The sequence below is a fragment of the Acartia tonsa genome, chromosome 2, assembly GCF_053477335.1.
Source record: "Acartia tonsa isolate MP-2025a chromosome 2, ASM5347733v1, whole genome shotgun sequence".
Lineage (NCBI taxonomy): Eukaryota > Metazoa > Arthropoda > Copepoda > Calanoida > Acartiidae > Acartia > Acartia tonsa.
Window position 1 is genome coordinate 52,293,521 of NC_137261.1, and position 21,572 is coordinate 52,315,092.

Genomic DNA, 21,572 nt, shown 5'->3' on the forward strand with positions numbered 1-21,572 from the left:
TTTTCTGACCATTGCCGAAAAACGGCAATAACGGAAACCGCCATTTTCGGCGGTTTCGGCGGTAAAACGGCGGTTGGCGGCGCCAATTAATATTTTTATCTGTTTCTGATCACAATAAAAGACTACATAAAAAAATTGGTTGGTCTATAGCTGTTTTGAAATTCGGCAGCTAGCAGCGTACAAATGGCAAAATTACAGGTTGGAAATAAAAAATCGGTCAAGGAGTGGTCGAACAGTCATAACCTTACTACTACTCACGGATGTTTATTATTGCTCAAGGATGTACCACAATTTTTTTTAGGTCTCTATATAGCTGTAATAGAAGCCACGATGTACATATCAAAAGCAGGACATAAAATCGGCCAGGAAGCGGTCAAACGGTCATAACACCACTATTCTCAGATGTTCATTGATATCCTAGTATTCACCAAAAAAAAAATTTTAGGTCTTTATCTTATACACAAAAGTCATAATGAAGAAATTAAGATTTATTTAGAATTTTTTCTAAATTTGGTGCCACCTAACCGACTTTGACCGGACGCCACGACCGACACAGACCAGATATCCTTATAAGATCAACTCTGCCGACGTATAATTACTAAACTTAAAAAGTCATGAAAAAAAAGTAAAAAATAAACTTCTAAAAGTTGAAAATACTCCATTTCTTATCAATTAGATCCCAGTTTTGGTGATGAAGACAATTTAAAGGGGGGAAGGGTAACGGAGATAGTCACAGTTTTTTAAAGACAACGACATAACTGAATTTTTATGTTTTTCAAATTTATATCCGAATGAATTAAGATATCTAGAAATGTCATTTTGGTTACTTAAAATGATAAAAATCTCATTTTTACATCTATTTATTTTGGTCGGTAGTACTAGTATTTTATATGTAACACGCCTTTTTCCATTGTATTAAGGCACATTTCATTTTTAAATCAAAAGTCTATGACATTTTATTTAAATTAAGCATTTTTATGTGTAAATTCATGAAAATCAACTTAACTAAAGCCATAATTAAGTTAATAACTCCTAATGACACAAATCAGCTGTTTGAAACAGCGTCTAAGTTACATTTTTTGGATTTTCAAGCTTTTAAAAAACTGTGCCTAGGCTTGGATAGAACTAAACGAATTTTTTTTAGAATTGAAATAAAAAACAGCTTACGTTTAAAGAATTGAAATTTATTATGTTGAATAAAAAATTCATTCTAAAAGCACCTAATAAAACACATATTTTAAAATTTATTCAGAGCTAGCTTTTAGATAATTCTAAACTGTAATAAAATCCACTGTCTAAAGAGAGAGAGAGAGATAGGAGAATAAAGAGGCGTGAGAAATCCTCGCTCCTCTACCTGTAAGAGAGGAGAGAGAGACTAGAAAGATAGAAAGGGGGGAAGGGTGTACATTACCACTATCTTTAAACAGAGAGGGGCACAGTAAGATTGTAACAGAATTTTCAAAAGCCTTAAAATCTCGAATTTAACCTTTAAAAAGACATATTCTTCACGAATTAGACGTAATATTTATAAAAATATGTAAAAACTGAATGATTAGGAAATTTTTATTTTTAAAATGTTCTTATTGTCCATAAATAATACAACGCATGCAGATTCTTGACCTTTTCTAAAACCTCCATTACAGATCCTGAATATCCTATAGTGATTGATAGTTGGGGGGCAGTGGTGGGGCAGGGGAAGGGGAGACGTCCAGAGTTTAGTGTTGCGATGGCTTTACTGCTGGAGGGAGGTGTACATCCGTTATCCTCCGTTACTAATAAAAATAATAAGAGTGTAGTTCATGTGAAATTAACAGACTCAGCCCTAAAATGCTTCGAGGACATAGCTAGGCAAAAGGTATACCATACTCCTCGTTTTCCTAGCTGCTGGCTCTTTTTTCGGCGGCCAAAAAATCATTTTTTTATGTAACCAGAAGTTTGAAGTGAAAAAATGTGTTATATTATAAAATGCTGTACACAAAATTTTGATCAAAAATACGTGATAATAATTTATTTGTGTATTTTCATCTGCTATCCACTTTTCATGTGGTTATAATATCTAAGTATTTTTATATTTTATCATATTTTTTGTTGAAAATGTCAAGATTTTAAAAAATGGGCCTTTTTGGGAGTTTTTTCAAAAAGGCTAATTTTTACAATCAACCTTCTAAAATCAGAAAAAGATTTAATATTTTTTGTATGAATTGTTGAAATACGTTTTTAATAAGGAATAAAATTACGTTTTTGCCATTTTGACAGTTTTTTATTTAAAAAATGTCAAATTTAAAAAAAGCTACCTATTATTTCAAAATGGGCCTTTTGGAAAATGTTTTTAAAGGCGAATTTTTTAAATCGTCCATCAAAACTTGTATTTTCTGTTTGAATTGCTGGAATGCATGTTAAACAAAGGCTTTTAAGGAAAAATTGTTTTTGGGGGTGTGTTTTTTTTATCCATTTCTAAATGTAAACTCCATAACAAAATCATTTTGATTGAAATAATGATTTACTTAAGTATTTTAAACTTGGCTAGGTAATTATATCAATTATAAATAAATTTGCCAATTAACCTATTTATAAAAACAAATTACGATATTTCTTATAATTCTGTTTTTAAAATTATATTTTTTTTATTTTCTTAAATCTAAAGATAAAATGTTATTAAAGTGTCATTTTCTTATACACAAAAAAGTCGCCAGGATTGCAACGTGTTTACTAAAAATCAGCTGATGTATGTTTTTTTTACTTTTTTTCTACGATTCTGCAGTTTACAACTTTTTTTTATCTAGTTTTTACTTGTTTTATTAATTCTTTTTGGACATTTTTACGTTTTTTTTTAAATTTATTTTGTAAGTGAGTTTTGCCACGTAGTCCGTTAATCGGCAGACGCCTAAAATAACACGTAATTTCATGTTTCTTAAAAAAAACAGTCTTATTACGTTTCATTAATAGGGATTGTTTTAGGCCATTTTTGTATTACTTTTGACATAAGATAAGGCAATGGAAGATTATTTGATGATTAGTAAAGATAAAAAAGGTTTATAAATTTAAGAGTAGAGGTTGGGAATTTTAAAGTTCTCTGTACTTTGTTCTTATAGCTATCATGTTTGTGTGTGTGTGTGTGTGGCTGTAATAAATAGTAAAACTGGTTTTACTCCTCCCCCATTATCCCTAAAATCTTCCCCTCCCCTTGGCACGGTCCCCTGCCTTCCCCCCCTAAAATCTCCGTTGTGTGTATCTATCTATCTTTATCAGCAGCCTGTGTTGGTGTCCATAGCTTTGGCATGGCGAGTCGTGGTGGTGGTGCCCTATCATACAGGGAGAGATGGGCTGGGATGACCAGGGGGGGGGGGGAGCTAAGGGGACCTGAGACATAAGGGAAGAGGGGGTATCTAGGCCTATATTTTAGACTAATGGCTTCGCCCTCTTACTAAAAAAGTGAATTCTGGGCACTTTAATTTTTTCTACACTACGCCTTTTTTTAATGGATTGTAAAATTATTGCCAAGTATTTTTAAGACCAAATAAATTAGGTTTTATGAAGACCTGGAAAAATGTTTGTTTAACAACACAAAATAAAGTCTAATAACAAAATTTCTTATTTGTTTATTATGGAGAGTTGCTTCGCCCATAACCTATATTAGAGTTTCCTTCTACTTGGGGGGGGGGGGGGGGTATTTCCCGAGAATAAACAACATAATCAGACCAGCAATTTCAGAGATCTTTTGCTGTAGACCAAAAACAATTATAATACCAAATTAAGGCAATTACTAAATTGGCATAAAAATAGACATTTTTAATAATTAATGTTTCATTTATTTTGATCAAATCAATATAATAATTTATGAGTAAATATGATGATTGTTAATTGGAAATTAATCAAGTTCTGTAAAGGGTGTGGACATTATTTTAGCGAAGCTACTTCATAATTTCGTCTGTCCGTCCATCTGTTCATAAAAAAACGGAATTGGTGAAATGCTGATTTTGTGTGAAGAAATTTACTAAAGAACATCTAGCATATAAATAACTTGAATCGTCAGACAGTCAATCAAGCTATAAAAAGACACTGACCGTTCGTTCGTCCATATTTTGTTGTGCTTCTCTACTAATGTATGTTGTCATCCTTGTTTATTTATTGATTTTTATAATCTCCCTTTTCTTTCCCTTTATGGAAATAATGGAAAGAATTCATAAGTTTATGGTAATATTTGTTTACACTAGGTTCTTCAAGTGCGTTGCCATTTTATTGATTTCTTAGGATGGTCCCCTAACTTCTAGGGGGGCACAAATAGCTTAAAACTATCTCAAGACTTAAATGAAGCTTTCCTAAAATGGTAAACTCATCTTGACCGACACTCGAAAAAAAAACTTACTAATATTAAATCAATTTTTTCCCAAAGCGTATTGAATTATTTTTAGCTGACTTTTAAGAATATTTTCTAGAAATTACTAGATAAGTATTTTTACGTAATTTGGATTATTTAAATTAAAATCATAATGTATTTTTAAATTGGATATTTCTAATGATATAATGTCTTAAAAAGGTTACAGTTAAATGTTGTGAATTTTTTCTCTTAAAAATAATCTTTAAAGTAGGATATCTAATTTCAATTAGGTCTTGCTAACAAAACATATCTAGGTATGTTTTGTATTTGAAAATTGTGTGTGTTTGTGTGTGTTTAGGGGTTGTGTTTGTGTGTGTGTGTGTTTAGGTTGTGTTTGTGTGTGTGTGTGTTTAGGGGTTGTGTTTGTGTGTATGTGTGTGTGTGTGTGTAGGGGTTGTGTTTGTGTGTGTGGTCTATTTGTGTGTGGTTGGCAAAACCTGCAAATTCAAGGCTCTCAATATTTGCACTAATACATTGTCCAGACTTTTACATCTTCTTCCTTCCTTCTCTCTGTGCAGCAATCATCAAAATTTGCATCCCCCTACCTGCCCCCCACCCCTGCCCTACCCCACTTTTCAAGTAATTTATTTTTGTAGGGAGCATCTAGAATGGATAATTTTTGTCAATGGACCAGAATCTAGATCATGAAAAAGGTTTCAATTAGTACCTACCTAATACTTTTTAATATACAATTTTTTTCGCTAAGTTTTTGGGAATTTATATTGTGAACAAATTTGGTACCTTTGATGAAAAAAAACAATTTATGTACCTATCTATTTAACTTGAAAAAAACTAATTTTGCAGAATTAATTGGACACTTTTTACCATGTGGCATGTTTACTTTTTCTTTTTGCGAATCTTTTCATACCATCTTACATACATATGTGCAAGTATATGCTTTATTTTATAACTTAATTTTTTTTTATAAAAAAATCATTAAGTAAAAATTATAAATTGTAGTTTTTCCTAATGTTTTCTGTAATTTATGAATCTATTTTCCGTAAGGATGGTTTTTATTTTCTGCCTGTGATAATTGAAGCAAGTAACCCCGATTCAAATATTTTCTATTTCTCAGGAAGGAAGGGATCATTGGACTGCAAATTATATTGGTCCCAAAGTTTATAATCATTTCTTTTGATTCATTGATCTAAACCTTGAGGACTCTTGATTGGTTGGTATAAACTATAAGTATCTAAACCTTCAACTTAGAGGGGATACTTTGTCTATCATAATTTAGGGTGTATGTGCATCAAATTAACCTGCATTGTCTTATCCCTTAAAATCCCTGCTTCTTCTACACAACAAATAATGTCGAGACTTTAATGATTTGCAATTATTTACTACTTCTAAAAAAAATAACACAGAGCCAGTTTTTATTTTCTTACATTTCTTAATAAGCTATAGGCTGGTGCGAGGGAGGTAGATAAGATGGACTTAAATCTTTGATAATTAAAGTCAATCATTTATAGAGATTCTAAAAATGTAATAGGTACCTATTGAACTCCAAAAAAAAAAGATATTTTATGTAAATATCATTAAAAAATATTTGAATTTTAAAGAAACATTTAACCTACTTTTAAAAGTGTGTGTACTTTTAGACCTTTACAGCTGAGATTGGGACAAAATTCAATGTTCAATGGTTTTTCTTTTCTTAAGATATTTCCACTAATGGTATTAGTAGAGTTTAGTTATTTAGAGTAGGTTTATTTATAGTTTTTGATAAAAAAGAAATGTATTTTCTGAAAAGGGAGCATAAATTCCTTTTAGGATATTTGATTTGCTAAAGCCACGATTTATAATATAAGTTGTAACTTTTTCCTTTGAGCAATGGTTAAATAAACACTTTCTAATGTTACACCATGGAGGGAGAGGACATTGATGGTTAAATAAATCTTCAAAATACCCCCATAGCAATTAACCATAAAATTGGGAAGATTAATTCATCACCGAGTATTCTATCCCTGCTACTTAAGAATCTTCCCTCAACACTTGAACTTTCATTGAGATTTTTCTGGAAAGAAAAAAAGAAAGTGCCACACTTTGTGTACTTTAAATGGTTTCTTCATAGTTGTCTTAAAAAAAACATTTATATGCTTGGAATTTTGTTAGTTTTAAAATAGGTAGGTAGGTAGAAGTGAATGAAATAATAGATTTATTTATCCTTAATAGGAATTACAAAAGAATTTAAATCTAAATTTGCCTGCATTTGAATAGACTATATGGAGTACATTTAGTATTCTAATATATTACAGGGTGATTAAAGCAGTTTGGGACATTTTTTTCATATTTAAATGTTTTATTTTCTTTCATTGGCGTATTACTTCAAGCATTGGGGTCTTAAGATTTAGATCTAGCTGCCCATAAGAAGGGTATAGTCAATTTGATTTGGCCGGAAATACTTTAGGTACCTAGTACATATATGTATAATGTATATCAAAGGATCCTTTCTCCACTTCTCATCAGTGTCTTAAATTAGAGTAGAGGATACACTTAGTTTTCCTCTTAAATAGAAATTGAAGATTTCTTGGAAGTTTTTTCCTTTTTTGTTTGTTTTAGGAGTGACATTGATTAGTTAGATTTGAGAAAGGGATATGTTTAATATCTCCTCGACTATTTGGAAAAGTCCCTTTTGTAGCTGATGAATATGATGGGTTCTAGATTAATTTGCCCTGGGAATGGAGATCCTTTGCAAATTAGAGTTCGCAAAAAAAAGTATGTTCTTAATATTGTAAATGTTACAAAAAAAAACATATGAAAGGCTCAGAACCGGTCTAATTAGTAATTTCATTAGAAATAATTGGATTTTGTTAGTGTTGTTATTAGGAAATACAAGTTATTGCGAATGTCAGTGAAATATATGACATAAATTGTCTTAAAATAATTATACTAATTGGGAATATAAATAGCATGCACAGCTGGGGGTAACGTGGGGGCGGGGAGGGGATTAAGGAAGGACAGCATTAATTAAAACATTTTGTCCTTTAAACATTTATTTTCTTATTTAGGGGGGGGGGGTTAGAAATGGGCGATTAATTAATGTAAACCTAAAATTAAAATAGACTAAATTACCCTGTATGTAGATCAAGATTTTTACCGTCTATACAGGTTCTATAATTAAAGATAAATTTGAAATTAATATTTTTAATCAATTCTTGAGACATATACAATGTGTAAAAGTGCCCAATTGATTTTAATTAGATAATAACCTTTTGTGGCAATGAGACAAGGTGAAGAGAAAAACAAGAATGTCTGGATCCATAGCAAATATCAATAAGAAATATTTTTGAATATTGATTTAAGACATGTTAATCAACAATTTAAATCTTCTTATCGGGGAGGGGGTGATATTCTGGTTCCCAAAGTTTTCTAATATAATACTCTTTATTTTGGTTGTCTAGAAAACGTAAGGAATTTAATTTGATTGCACAATCTAGAAGTTCCCAAACTTTTCAACCGATAATTTTAATCTGCATAAGGGGTAATTTTGTATTTCATAACTAGGGATCATATCCATTATTAAATAAGATAGGTAGAGTGGGAGAACCAATGCTCTGAATGAAGACGTGTCGCGTGTAAAAAGTTGATGTAGTTCAAGGCAATTTTACAGCTCTATACACAGTGTATTAGAGTCAGATGGGAAGTTTTTGGTACAATTATTTCAACATGGCACTGTCAGACGTAAAGGGTTAATTAAATTATTATCTTAGTGGCTTCGTCAGCAGGATCTAGTAGAGGAAAGAGAGTAAAATAGCCTAAAACCTCACTAAAACTTTAAATACGTTATGTTATGCCTTAGTTTTGAGGAAAATGGTAAATTTTTTATATTTTTTTGGCGGGTTAAAAAATCAGCAGTTTTATTATTCATTTTTTGAAAGTTAAGGCTTTAAACCGTATAATATGCTACCTAGCCAAAATAAGTTTTTATTAGTATTTTTAAGGAATTTTAAGTTATTTTTGCAGTTTTTCAGTTTCTTAAATCCATGAAAAAATGGCATATAATAACATACTGTAGCGTATATATATATATATGTGTGTGTGTGTGTGTGTGTGTGCTTGACTAAAATATAATTACATATTGTTAATAATCATATTTTAAGCTCGTAAAGTTTTACTAAAATATGTATTAAGGTTTTCAACAATGTAAATCATATTGGGATATAAAAAAAATAACTACTGGCTGCGGCTCTTGCTTAAAGGGGAGAAAGGGCTGTAAAATAGCTTAAAACCATCCCGGGAGCTAAGTGAAATTAATAAAAGAGTAAGAAATCATTCGGTTCAGTGGTTAGCGAGACTTTAATGGACAAACAAACAAAATCCTTGCTACTTTATATTTATGATAATTTAATGGAAACTGCTATAGTTTTGAAAATAACGGAAAAATCTTAAGTTATGTCAAATATTTAATTTTCCCCCCAAAATGAAACATGTCCCTTTTTCCAGTAATTTTGAATTAAAGCGCCAGTTTAAATATCCAGTAGCAGGGGGCTTTTTTTAAAAGTGCGGGGGGGGGATTAAAGCACGTATTTTTCAGTATTTATGCATGCCTTGTTGGTTGTGTTAAGCTTCCTCCCTTAATCAAACATCTGCCCATCTATTGAAAATTATCCCCCCCCCCCCCTCCCCCAAACTCTCATAGTTATCTTATATTTTACACAATATAAACATTATTTATAAATATGTACATACATACATCCGCGAAGGGATAAAAATAATTTAATTATGGGGTTTTTGGCAAAAAAATATTATTTAAAACAAAATTTGTTAAATTCTAATTTAATGGAAAGGTTAACTATTTACCTAATTTTAAACTTTTATATGTAATATTTAGCCCTGTATTACCATTTAAACCGAAACGTAACAAAATATCCCCCCCCCCCCCCCAATTCTTAAAGTTTTAACGACTCCTACCTCTTATAGAATGCCTCTATAGTCCACATTAGATTTAAGAATAAACAAATTAACTAAAAAAATATCTAATTTTTTTTTTTAATTACGAGGATTTTCCATTTAATTATGCTGTAAAATATTAAAATCTGTAAGGATATCTTACATGAAAGATACCTTATAATTTTTCCTATTCCTATTACCCTGCTAATATATGTAACTGAATTGTATTGGGTCTAATCATGCATTTTTATTTTACTTCAACGGATATACGTTTGGGGGATTATTTAATATTAGTGGGCATATTTTTTTTTCATAACTTAGGTATTTAAGCTTAAAAATACCATAATATGTTTATGTTTTTTTTTGCAGATTTTTTACAACTTAATATAGGCTTCTGTACACCCACACTATATCAAAGATCACAGGCTAAGCCAGCTGAACAAAATGGGAAGAAAAAGGAATAAGAAAGAAAGAAGGGAAAGAGAGAAAGAAGGAAAGGGGGGCGGGGGTGTTATATCATGACCATCGAGTGAACGGATCTATGTAAACGAGTTTTATGCTTTAGGATTTAAGTCTAGCAGCGTATAGTGTTACCATGCTTTTTGTGTTTTATTTTCATCTTGGCTAATCAAAAAAATGTATACCCATATTTTCTATAAAATAAGTTTTAGCAAATTAAATTTTTATACATTTTGATCACTAATGTTTAAAATATTAGGCATGTCTTTGTTGCCTGGGGCTTAATTGACTCCCTTTTTTTTGTAAACCTACCAATCAATTTTCTTTGCTTTTTCGGTGCTATGCCTTTCTTTCTTTCTAGTTAAATTATGTTTTTTTTTTATGGAGATGGAGGGGGGGGGGGGTAATGTGGTATTTGTAATTGGTTAGGAAAGAAGGGGGGAGTAAAAAGTAATAAGGGGACACAGTCTATTTGGTTAAAAATGAGAGCTGAGATTCTAAAATGGTTTAAAAATTTTGACCACATCTTATGCTTTTTATGACTTTTCTTACGTAAAAAGGAGGAATTTGGCGTAGGGAAAGGGGAATAAAAAATACACTTTTTGTTTACTTGACTTTTAAACTGATATTTTTTCTCTAAAATAATGGTTATGTGAGTGTAATTATATTTCAATTTTAATGGCTGATGGACCATATTTTTTTTGAAATCTATTTTTCTTTGTAACCAAATCTAGTTTAATAATGAAAATAGGCCTTTGTCTAGTGATAATACATTATATATACACACAGAAAGAAAGAGAGAAAGAAATGTGGTTGGTTGGTAAATAAGCCAGAAGATAATAGACAGTTATGCTTTGTGTCTTATTATTATATATTAATAACAACTTAGATAACTTTAATATGTGGATTTATTTCATGTCTTCAGAAGGGAGGGGTAAACATTGTTGAAAACTGAAATGCATATTGCTTTACTTAACTTAAAATCCTTTTTTCCTCTCTTTTCTTAGTTTGCTGTCTTGAGTAAAGATAATAGGTATCTATCTGTTCTAATCTAGCCTCTTATTCAAATTGATCTTTCATGCTATTGACTGAGCTGCTTGCTACTTCTATTCAATTTAAAATGGTGGTTTTCAGAGATGCTGTGAAAAAATTTGAGAGATTTTAATTTTAAAATAAAATAAAAAATTATTTAATTACAATTATATAGCCCAAAATTTTTAAGAATGAATATTTTTAAATGTCCAGTTAATTTGACAATTTAAATTTTAAATGTCCATTATGAACTAAATAATTCCATGGTGATAGAGGGGTTGGGGGGGGGGGGGGGAATTGTGTCCACATTTAATATCCAAACTAACCAATTATTAGTGGATAGATTACCCCCTCTCCCCCCCTGTCATTATTCTTACATTTTACACAAGTTCATTGCCTCTTTTTTTTGTTTAGACCAGGGGTAAAGTGGGCTTCAAAATTGACTCCCAGGGGGGCAAAGGGGGCTTCAAAATTGACTTATGAAACAATTTGAACTGTTTTCAAAGCGGTGAAATATCATTTTTAGTCTTATTAAAAAAAAAGAATTAAATTTTTTTATGAAATATTTTTTTAACCCTTTATGCCTGGGAAAATTTTAGTCACGTGTTTAGACATTTAAATGAGGGTGGGAATTGAATTTTTATTCTTTATTTACTTTTTAATGAACTATGACATTTTCAAGACAAGCTTATTAATTTTCATATTATGAATAAAAAGTACAAAATTTTAAAAGTTTTAAAAAGCAAAACTTGGTAAACTTTTCTAAAATTGAAGCATAGATAATAATTGAGAATAATCAGTAATTTCAAAGTTAATGATAAATAAATGTATATTTAAATGAGGAAAATGAATATCTCTACATTTTTATTAAAATTACCTTCTTACAAAATCAACTAGTTTTCCTACTAAGCAATTTTTTTATGTAGCTGGGCAATTTGGAGTCTTTCAAAAATACTTCTTGTAAACATCGTAAATAAAGTATGTACCTAAACATACATTTTAAAAATATACAAATATTTTGACTTTCAGAAAAAAACTCTTTTGTTGAAATTTATCTGGTCCTTAAAATTGAAAAATCCCAATTGAACCAGCTTTCGTTTTTGTGTAGCCATGAGAAATAATGATTGCATCATGTAATAGCTTTAGCTTTATTGCTGGCTAAGCCAGAGTAGGGCAGTCCAATAAAAATTTTAAGAAAAGGAGAGAGAGAGAAAAGAGATAAATAGAGAGATTTTGTGTTGTGACAAATGTAAAGATTATGTTGTCATTAAGTGTATTGCTCTCATTTCCTAACATGTTTCATATAACTTACATCAAGGATATAGAAATGGAAAATTATTTTAAATCAAGCAGAAAAAAAAACAATAATGTATAAAATCGGAATTTAGTTTTTAAGGAAAGGATCATTAGGTATGTACCTAATGAAAAGTGTATTTTCTGCACAAACAATTTTTAGAAAATGTTGACTGAATAAAAGTACCATTTACTTTACTTACCACTATTTTTTTGGATCTACTGCAGTTCACGGTAAAATATTGCTGGTAAGCAATATTTCCAAAAATCTATGAATTTTAAAGGCTGCTAGCTGCCAAACGGCTGAACGTACAGATCATACCCGTACACCATTTTAAGCGGCGTAAGAAGGCCTACAAATAATCTAGAATAGCCATAAATCAATAGTGTGTAATTATCTCGCAGTGCAGAGAAATGCGCGAAAAAGACCTACTTTACGCATTTTTTCTTCAGTGAAGCTTTCCCTGTGCATAATTGGATCTTGGCTATTCCAGATTATTTGTAGGCCTTCTTATGTCGCTTAAAATGGTGTGCGGGTATGATCTGTAAGTTAAGCCGTTTGGCAGCTAGCAGCCTTTAAAATTCATAGATTTTTGAAAATATTGCTTACCAGCAATATTTTACCGTGAACTGCAGTAGACCCATTTTTTTTACTTGTTGTCATCCTTGTTTTATTTTCTACTTCATGAATGGCCGTTTTCTATTTTTAAACATTGAGACTTATTTTGAGAATATAAGAGCAATTCTGAGCTAAAGAGAGTGACATACTTTTTATATTTATTTTTGCACAATCTTTCTTAAACTAACTTTATCTTGTATGATTGATGATATCTAGAACCTCTCAAAGTAGCAATGGGTTGTTTAATTGGTTTTAATTTCACATACTACCTAGGAAGTACATACTGAAAAAAAAACATTTTGAATACATTTATATCAACCATTCATTTATTATTCACGTAATATTAAATATATAAAAATGAATTATCATGCAATTCACCAATGATGAATAAGTTGTTTTTAATAGTTCTAAAATAGAAAATTGTAAATAAAAAGAGAATTTACTAGAATAAAGTCTGTTAAACAGGGCTTTATATTAATTTTATTTTAAATTTTCAATTAAAACAATATTCTTTCCAATTAAATTAAACATGTGTTGATTATTTGTTATATATAAACCCCTGAATAAACAATATGTAGCTAATCCTCACTTATAGTTCAGAAATACAATTGACGTCATATTTTTCAAAATAAATTCATTTTTTTTATTATATAAGTAACAATTAACTAGATAGCTAAAACAAAGTTTATTTTCAATATTCATAAAAATCTTAAGTTGTTATGATTTTGAATGACAAATAAAAGCCAGAACTTTTCCCCGATTTTTCCCCAACACCATTTCATGCAATTTTGGAAGTGCAATGGTTTACAGGGAATAAGGCATGTAAAAATATTAGTTTTTATTCCTTATTTCAAAGACTGTCCAAACTAAGCCGCCGCCGTGAAGAAAAACCATGGTTCATCTGATTTTACAGAAATTCAAAAAATCTTAGGCGTTGACTTTTTTTGTTGGATCAATGCTTATCACTTGCAGCCTTGCGGGCAGTTTTTGCACTTATGGGACGCCACCACCTAACTTCTTTGGTCAAAACACCAGAAAAATTATGACACCAACTACGTCATGGACATTTGTCATTTTTATGCCAAGAAACTGTTCAGTTTTTAAACGTTTTTTCAGAGCAATTTTTATGCTTTAAAAGAATATTTGCAATTTTGACCATTAAAATATTCATATATACATTTGTTTTGTGTTGAGATAATTTATCTAGTATCTACTAAGTCAGAGATTTAAGTCAACACTTTTTAGGCCTCTGTAATTGCTAAAACAATTTAGAGTAAATGAAAGCAAAAGTTTTAAAATAGATCTAGATTATACAAACAACACGAGAAAGCTGAAAAATAAAGGATTGTATGTTTTAACAAGAGCTTTATACATTTTAATTATTTTACTTTTTAACAATCTGCTCTATATTTAAATATTAAATATAATCCTTTTTTGTTTAAAGTATTTTAAATGACAAATAGTAGTAAAAACACTTGTATAGATATTTTAAATATTAATTTTGGTAAATTACTTTGGTAACATTTTAATGATTTTTAATTTTAAGCTAATGTTGTTTAATTGCTTTAAACATCTGTTGACTTATATGAACTTGGAATTAAAATATAAAGGGGACTTTAAGTTGAATAAATCAAAATAGTTTCAAAAGTAAAATTTTGACATTGACTTAAACACTTGCTGCCTTGTTAAAATTTTCTTAATTGTACTAAAATATTTTATTAAAAATTACAAAGAACAAACCTCTAGACAGTCTTTTTAGCATCAAATTAGATATTTAAATATGCCAGTTTTAATCAACTAAACGCCGCGGTGCATTAAAAAAAATGTTCAATTATGACAATGATTTTTTTCTGGTTGGTGATTTAACACAAATTGTTATCTTTCATATTATGAAAACTTATTAAGAGCGCAACTACTCATTGTGTATCCTTTGTCTTTAGGTTGTTAAATGTATTATATAAAGCTTATTTTCCTTAAGAAACTGAAAAAATGTCAGTTAACTTTTTTTCTTTTATTACTTTTTTTCTTTTATTCCTTATTTTTAAGGTTCTATGAAAGCTGCCTTTTCTTTGGAGACCAGGCTTCTTGTTTATGTTATTAGTCTTTCTGCTAAAGAGAGATAGCAAAATTTGATTTATATTTATTTAATGTTTTATCAAAATGCATTGCTTTATCTTTAGGACATGATTACAGCTTGATAAGATATATACATTAACATAATTGACTTCTTGATATGTGGATTTGTATTCCTTTATTATATTACTAGCGGCTACGCTCCTAGAGGCCTCTAGTGGCATTTAAATTTTTTTTTAAATATCTAATTTGAGAAAAAATTGTCTTTTTTTTTCGATTTTTATGTGATTCCTCTTTGGAGGGTGGTGGTACCCTCCTCCAAAATAGTTATAAACCTTCCCGGGACGTATGAGAAGCTACCCTGTTAAGGAGAACTCAATCGGTTCAGCGGTTAGCGAGATCCTTCGGTACAATCAAACAGACAGACATCCTGTTACTTTATTATTAGGATTTCACCTTTAAAATAAAATTTTAAGTTACCTACTTTAGAAATACCTGCCCCTACTTTTATAAATAAGAAACTTTCTTCCTACTGTTTAGTTTTTACATTATCCTGGAACATTATATACATGTTAATGATTTATTTAATGGTTTCTTCATTGATTTAAAGTAGTTCTTGAGATATAATATGGCATTACTATAAGACTTATTGAACAAGGGATCATTTAGACAACTGGGAAAATTGAAGGAGACTTTATAATAGTTTTTTAATAAAGTATATCTTAAAGAAAGAAATTATAGTTAAAGTTCACTTTTATGTTACAACATGTATTGAAACTTGTGTGTCCATCTATGTTAAGTGGAAATATTGATTGTCTGCTATTGTTGTTACTATTCTCTTAAACATACTTCTACTATTTGCTGTCCATCTAGGCTCTATACAGGGAGGGATGGCACATTGGACTTTAAATTCACTTGGCTTCAAAGTTCTTCATTCTCTCATTTGTTGGGTTAAAAACATTGTTAGATTTTGATAGATTGTTTGAAACTAGCAGTTTAAAACTTGTTTACAGAAGGGGTAATTTTGTAAATCATAATTTGTGATGTAAAAGGTCTCATCCCTTTAGATCCCTGGGTGAGGTCAAGATTGAAACAGAATGTAGTAAAGAGTTAACAATCAAGATAACAATTTCTAACTTTAAAATTTAATTTTATTGAAATATTTCTAATTTTTGTTAAAAGGTTTTGTATTACCTATAGGTGTTATTTTTGTCATAAAATCTCTTTTTATAAAAAATTAATCTATAGGTACCCCTTTTCAGATCACACTAATACAATAATATTTAACAAATATAATAGCAGCTCAACTCTGATATATCCACTAATATACATTTATAGATGCATGGATTTTCTAGGGGGGGGGGGGGGGGCTCCATCTTACAGAAATGCTGTCTACCAATAAGGTGCATTTTATCTACAGCTTAAAATGCTCAGATTTGGGCTGTGCACAGGAATTTAAGATATGTTTGACAAGAAAAAAAGTGCTTTCGTTGGTTATAAAACTTTGGGTACTTATATTAAATAATTTTAATCTACTGCAGGGTAATTTTATTAATCATCATTGGGCATGTATATCAATTCATCGTTCATTGTCTTATCCTGTAAGATCTCTGAAACACTTCTCTTTATTTCTGATATAACCTAAAATATTGAAGTTAAAAACTCTTTTGAAGGACTAAAGAAGGAAAGGCTTAAAAGTTAAGAACATTGTTTTTAATTTGTAGCATACCACCCAAATTGGTAGTGATATATTAAACTAAATGAATAATCAATAGATTAAAACTTATTGCTAATGGCTTATTAAGGAATACATATGGAGTTGTGTACTTAAAAACTAGGACTAGGTTGGAGTGGACAAAGACGTTAAAGCTTTTTTTTTGGGGGGGGGGGGATTTTAAGCCCCCCCCCCCCTGGGACGTCTATGGGAGTGGACATTTGACTGTAAATTATGTTGTTGGTACCCAAAGTTTTATAAACACTTTGACTTAAAAACTTAGGGTACTTTTTCCTTTAGATCCCCTAAAAGGGCAGTCAGACAATAAGCATACAGTGCCCTTTTAAATATATATCAATATTTTACCGTTTGAATATCTTTACCAACTGGGTTGCCATGTTATTTGTGAGTATTGCAGCATTAATATTCAACTCAAGTTTGATCTATGCTATAAAAATATTTCCGTATCGGCATTGTATTCTCCAGGTTTTTATATCAAACAAAACTTTCTTTTTGTTCAGCTTTGTAAATGCAATAGTTCGTCGCAAAATAAGTTTCTATTTAGAATATTAAATATTTTCCTTAAATATAAAAAAATAAGAAAAAAATATTGCCTTGGTCCTTAAAAATGTTTTGACCATTTTGGTATTATGATAACTTTTTAAGAATCAAACTTTAGGAAAAACCAAGTATACTTAAATCTTTGTTTAATCCAAAAATGGATGTATAATATATGTGGATATTATGACAGGAGAAAAATTGTCGTCAATTTAGGTTTATCGAGTATAAGCCATAAGGGGAGGGGATGGGGAAAATCATTGTTTTAGCCGCTACAGCGTTCACTTGATTATAGAACATGAAAATATGTTGTAAGATCAAAGAATTAATATATCCATAAATCTGAAACCATTAGCTCCCACAATCTTTTTATATTTGTCCTTTATAAATTGACAGTTATTACACTGAAGCTTGAAAATTGTGCAAAATAATTTTGTTTGCAGCATATATCTCTATCTGCACTTCTTCGTCTTGGAGTTTATGTCTGGGTGTCACTCACGGATTAAGGGATTGGACACTTAAAAAATAATTCACGAAAAACATGAAAATGTCTTAACATCTACCTACCTAGGTACCTATCCAATGTAAATATGATAAAAAAAAATCTAGAAAAATAATTTGTTTTGGTACCTACACCCTTATTCCTGATCGCGTTAAAGCCTTTAAATCCGGGAAAGAGTGGATTAAGACATGGTTTAAGGCCATTTAAATGTTAAAGAAGGGGGGGGGGGCTATTGGAATAAAATCAATCAATATTTCAGCAAAAGGTATTTATTTCTTTATTACTATACACACTATTTCTCAGAATTTTGTCTTTGCATTTCATTATTTTTCAAAAAAACAAGGATGAAACCTTGGGGGGGGGGGGTATGATATATGGTTTAAGTTTTGATATTACATCAATTTTTTTGTTTTAACATTTTCCTCAATTTCACATTTAATAAAAATTAAATTTCAAAAATTTTAATTTAAGATTAGTCTTCATTATTAATTGAATTAAATGCTAAATGAATAGAAAAGACTGATAAAAGGAACATTTTTTTTTATTCCATGAGCTTTAAATTGTGCTGAGTGAGTTTTTATACATTCAATGTCAGATAATCAACACAGAAGGACATTTAAAGTCGGGGGGAGGGGGGGGGTCACTGTGGAATATTCATGTATTTTCATTTCACCAATTCAGGTTATCAAGTAAATCAACAGTTTTATCCGGGGATTAGACTATAGAGGATAAAAATTATTATCAGAATTATTGGTTGAAAAGTTTGGGCACTAGTTTAAATCCAACAATTGAAAACTTTTTAAGAGTATCCAAAGGCTTTGAATGATAAAAAGTGATAAAAATGACTAGGGTTACAAGCTTAATTTACAGTCAAATGTCTTAAAATCTATTTAAACATACCTATATAAATTAATATGCAAAAATGGCTGCAAAAAATTTCACTGTGAGTATTTTAACAGTATTGCATGTGCGAATCCGTGTAAAGCACACAAATCAGGGAGGGGAATAAACATTTGGAGAAAAAAATAATGGAATAAGACTAGAATTACACCAAGTAAAAAATGTGAATTTAAAAAGTTTATACCTATCACAAAAATGAATTACTAAAATATTTTCAGGATAGCTTTCCCTATCTCTACCTTTGCACATTTAGGTTTAGTGTTGTCATTTCCTATTTATAAATACGTGTGCGTGGTATATATACACACATTTCAGAGATATTAAGGGATAAGATAATGGGAAAAAAATTATATGATTATCCAATGATGATAAACAAGATACCCCCCTCTGTAGATTAAAGTTCTTAGTTGAAAAGTTGGATTTGATACTTCTAGTTTGTTAAATAATCAAAATTCAAAAAAGTACCCAAAGTTTTTAAGCCAAAAAAACTTTGGGTACTAGTATTATTTACAATCTAATGTATTCCACCTCCCTGCATACATTCAAATACAGCCTATGCACTTGATAGGCATTTGTTTATTTTCAATACCATTTTAGGTTATTTTTCATGTGAAGTATCATATTTTTTTGCAATAGCAAAAAAAACTTATGTGCAAAAAGTTAGGATTATTTCTTCTAAATGATATGAAGTTGTTGCAATTTATCTGTCTGACTGGCTGCAAAAGTTACGCCTAGGTCATGATTATGTAAAAATTAAACATGCTCACTAATTGTGCAAGGATTTTTATATAAAAATAAAACATTCTGCAAGGATTTACTTTCGTTTTGATGCTTAAAAGTATCAATAAATGGGGCAACCAGTGTCTTATTTAAAATTGGTTGGCAGCTGCAGAGCCCTGCTAATAATGTAGACATTGATTAAATCATAATTTAAAGGGAAACTCTTAGATTATTTATTTTATAGATATATGTAGTTTTTTATTATAATTTGGTAAATTATTTTTAGACAAAAGTATGAGTAAAAAAGGTTTTTTACTATTTCTTTTATTTACCTAAAAAATGTAAATCACTAGAACACTTTTAATAATGATTGATAAGCTTCAAGATAGAGAGATAGAGATGTATGCAATACTCACTTCTAAATTGTTTCAATGACAGCTGATTATGAGAATTAAATGAAGATTACTTCAATTATTTGTTCTCAGCGCATCTTCATAATTCTTGTATTGAATACAAGTGATGGGAGGTCAGGGATATTGGGACACTAAATTACACTGGTACCCAAAGTTTTATAAACACAATCTCTCACTTATTTGATCACCAAAAAAAGAATATTCATGATTTTATCGTTCGTAAAAAAACGTCTAGTCTGGATGTACATCATCAAAGAACAATGTCATAACAAAGACCTTAAAAAAATGCTTACCAATATTGTGAATGAAAGAATTATATAAAAGATTATTTGGAAAATGATTGAGTTAAGTTTCTAGGAACTTTCCAGTTTATCATGTATTATTGCTGAGAGGTCACTAGAAGTAAAGTCAACCTACGTTTTACATTTGTACTGTCAAAAAGTAGATTTTATCTAGGCAACCTCAAGTATATAATTCATGTGATTATTTGGAAGAAAAAAACTAGTTAGGACTTTTAAACATACCTTCCTTTAATTATTGACAAAATACCTCTTAAATAAATAATCATATCACTATTTAATTTAAATCATTGTATTTGATTATAAATGTTGAAATTAAAGATATGATTAATAAGTAGAACATCATCATAAGACATATACACTCAGATACAGTTATATAATGTCAAGTTTTAAGCAAGATATTTCAAATCAACAGATATTTAAATAAGTAAAAAAAGTAGATTTTTGTCATTTTTAAAAAGACGTAATACTTCAAAATCAATTCTTAAATTTCTGAAAAATATGTATACTAAACCACATTGTTAAGTCTAAAAGTCAATTTATTTGGATGATTTTAAACATTGTCAAGCTAATCCATTTCAGTTTAACAATTTCAAGGATGTTTGACTTTGGACCTATTTGGTTTTTAGGATTAAATAATGCCATTTATCATATTAATAAGGTGGTTTAACTGGGAAATATTTCTTAAAACTTTCTATCTAATAATTTTTATAGATTAAAATAAATTTAAATAATGTAAAAATGTAATTTTTATTTCATTAATGAGGGAAATAAAAAAATGCTGATGTTAATTTATTGGTTAAAAGGGAATTTTAAAAAAAATTCAGTAGAATATTTTACATTATTTTAATAAAAAACATATTTTATTTTAATTCAACAATTCATACAAAATTTTAAAATTAAATCTTTGTTATGTAACACACATTAAATTAATATCCAACTTTTAAAAATGATAAAATACTAAAATATCAACGTGAAATGTACAGCAGATAAAGATATATGGATAATATTATGAAACAACAGACGTCGTCGCTTAGCTAAAGATGCATTGATAATATTTCCAACTATTTGCAAATGTTCTGACAGTTTACTTTTTATTTCGTTTGGGCCATGCTCTCCCCCCCCCCCCCTCCCTTCCTTTCAAATTCATCTAACTGGTACAAAAATGTTTTTGAAACTGTGCTGACTACAAAATATTTTTTAACCCACCTTTAAAAGTCCAGTAAAGTGTTTTTTGAGAAGGGGGGGGTGGTGCTAAATGTACTAAATGAAACAAAAAAGGAAAATGCCAATGTTTTGATCAACATTTAAAACTTCCGGATTCCTTGTTTTTCCTTTCAATATTTTCAAATGTTCCTTCAAACTTCTGCTTATGTATTTCAAATTTTCGTTTTGTTGTATTTTCACAATTTCATATATAATATAATATATTTGTATTGAGTAATAAAAATATTAATAAATATTTATGTACCTACTTAAAAAATATCAATTATAAATGTATAACAAAAACAATAAAAAAGTACAAAATAGAATTGTTTTGTTAACTGCTTAACCATAAATTAGGTTACTTCTAAATGATATCGGTAAACAACAATTCAAGGGAGGTAAATGTTTTTTAAAGAAAAAAAAACTTTTAGAATTAATTTCATATTTAAATAAGGTAATTTTATGAATACTTTATATTTTACCTATTTGTTTTAGAAAATTGTATGAAACTTGTATTAT

At 29.6% G+C, this 21,572-nt stretch overlaps 1 protein-coding gene across 1 annotated transcript in view; it reads left to right on the forward strand.

Moving 5' to 3' along the window:
- Positions 1 to 1,699: 1,699 nt before the first annotated feature.
- Su(Tpl) (Suppressor of Triplolethal) overlaps positions 1,700 to 21,572 on the forward strand; it is a 95,614-nt gene continuing 75,741 nt past the window's right edge. Inside the window, exon 1 of the mRNA XM_080151290.1 lies at positions 1,700 to 1,855. Within this exon, the coding sequence (XP_080007416.1) occupies positions 1,727 to 1,855 (129 nt within the window). The 5' untranslated portion in view covers positions 1,700 to 1,726. The remainder of the gene's footprint in view (positions 1,856 to 21,572) is intronic.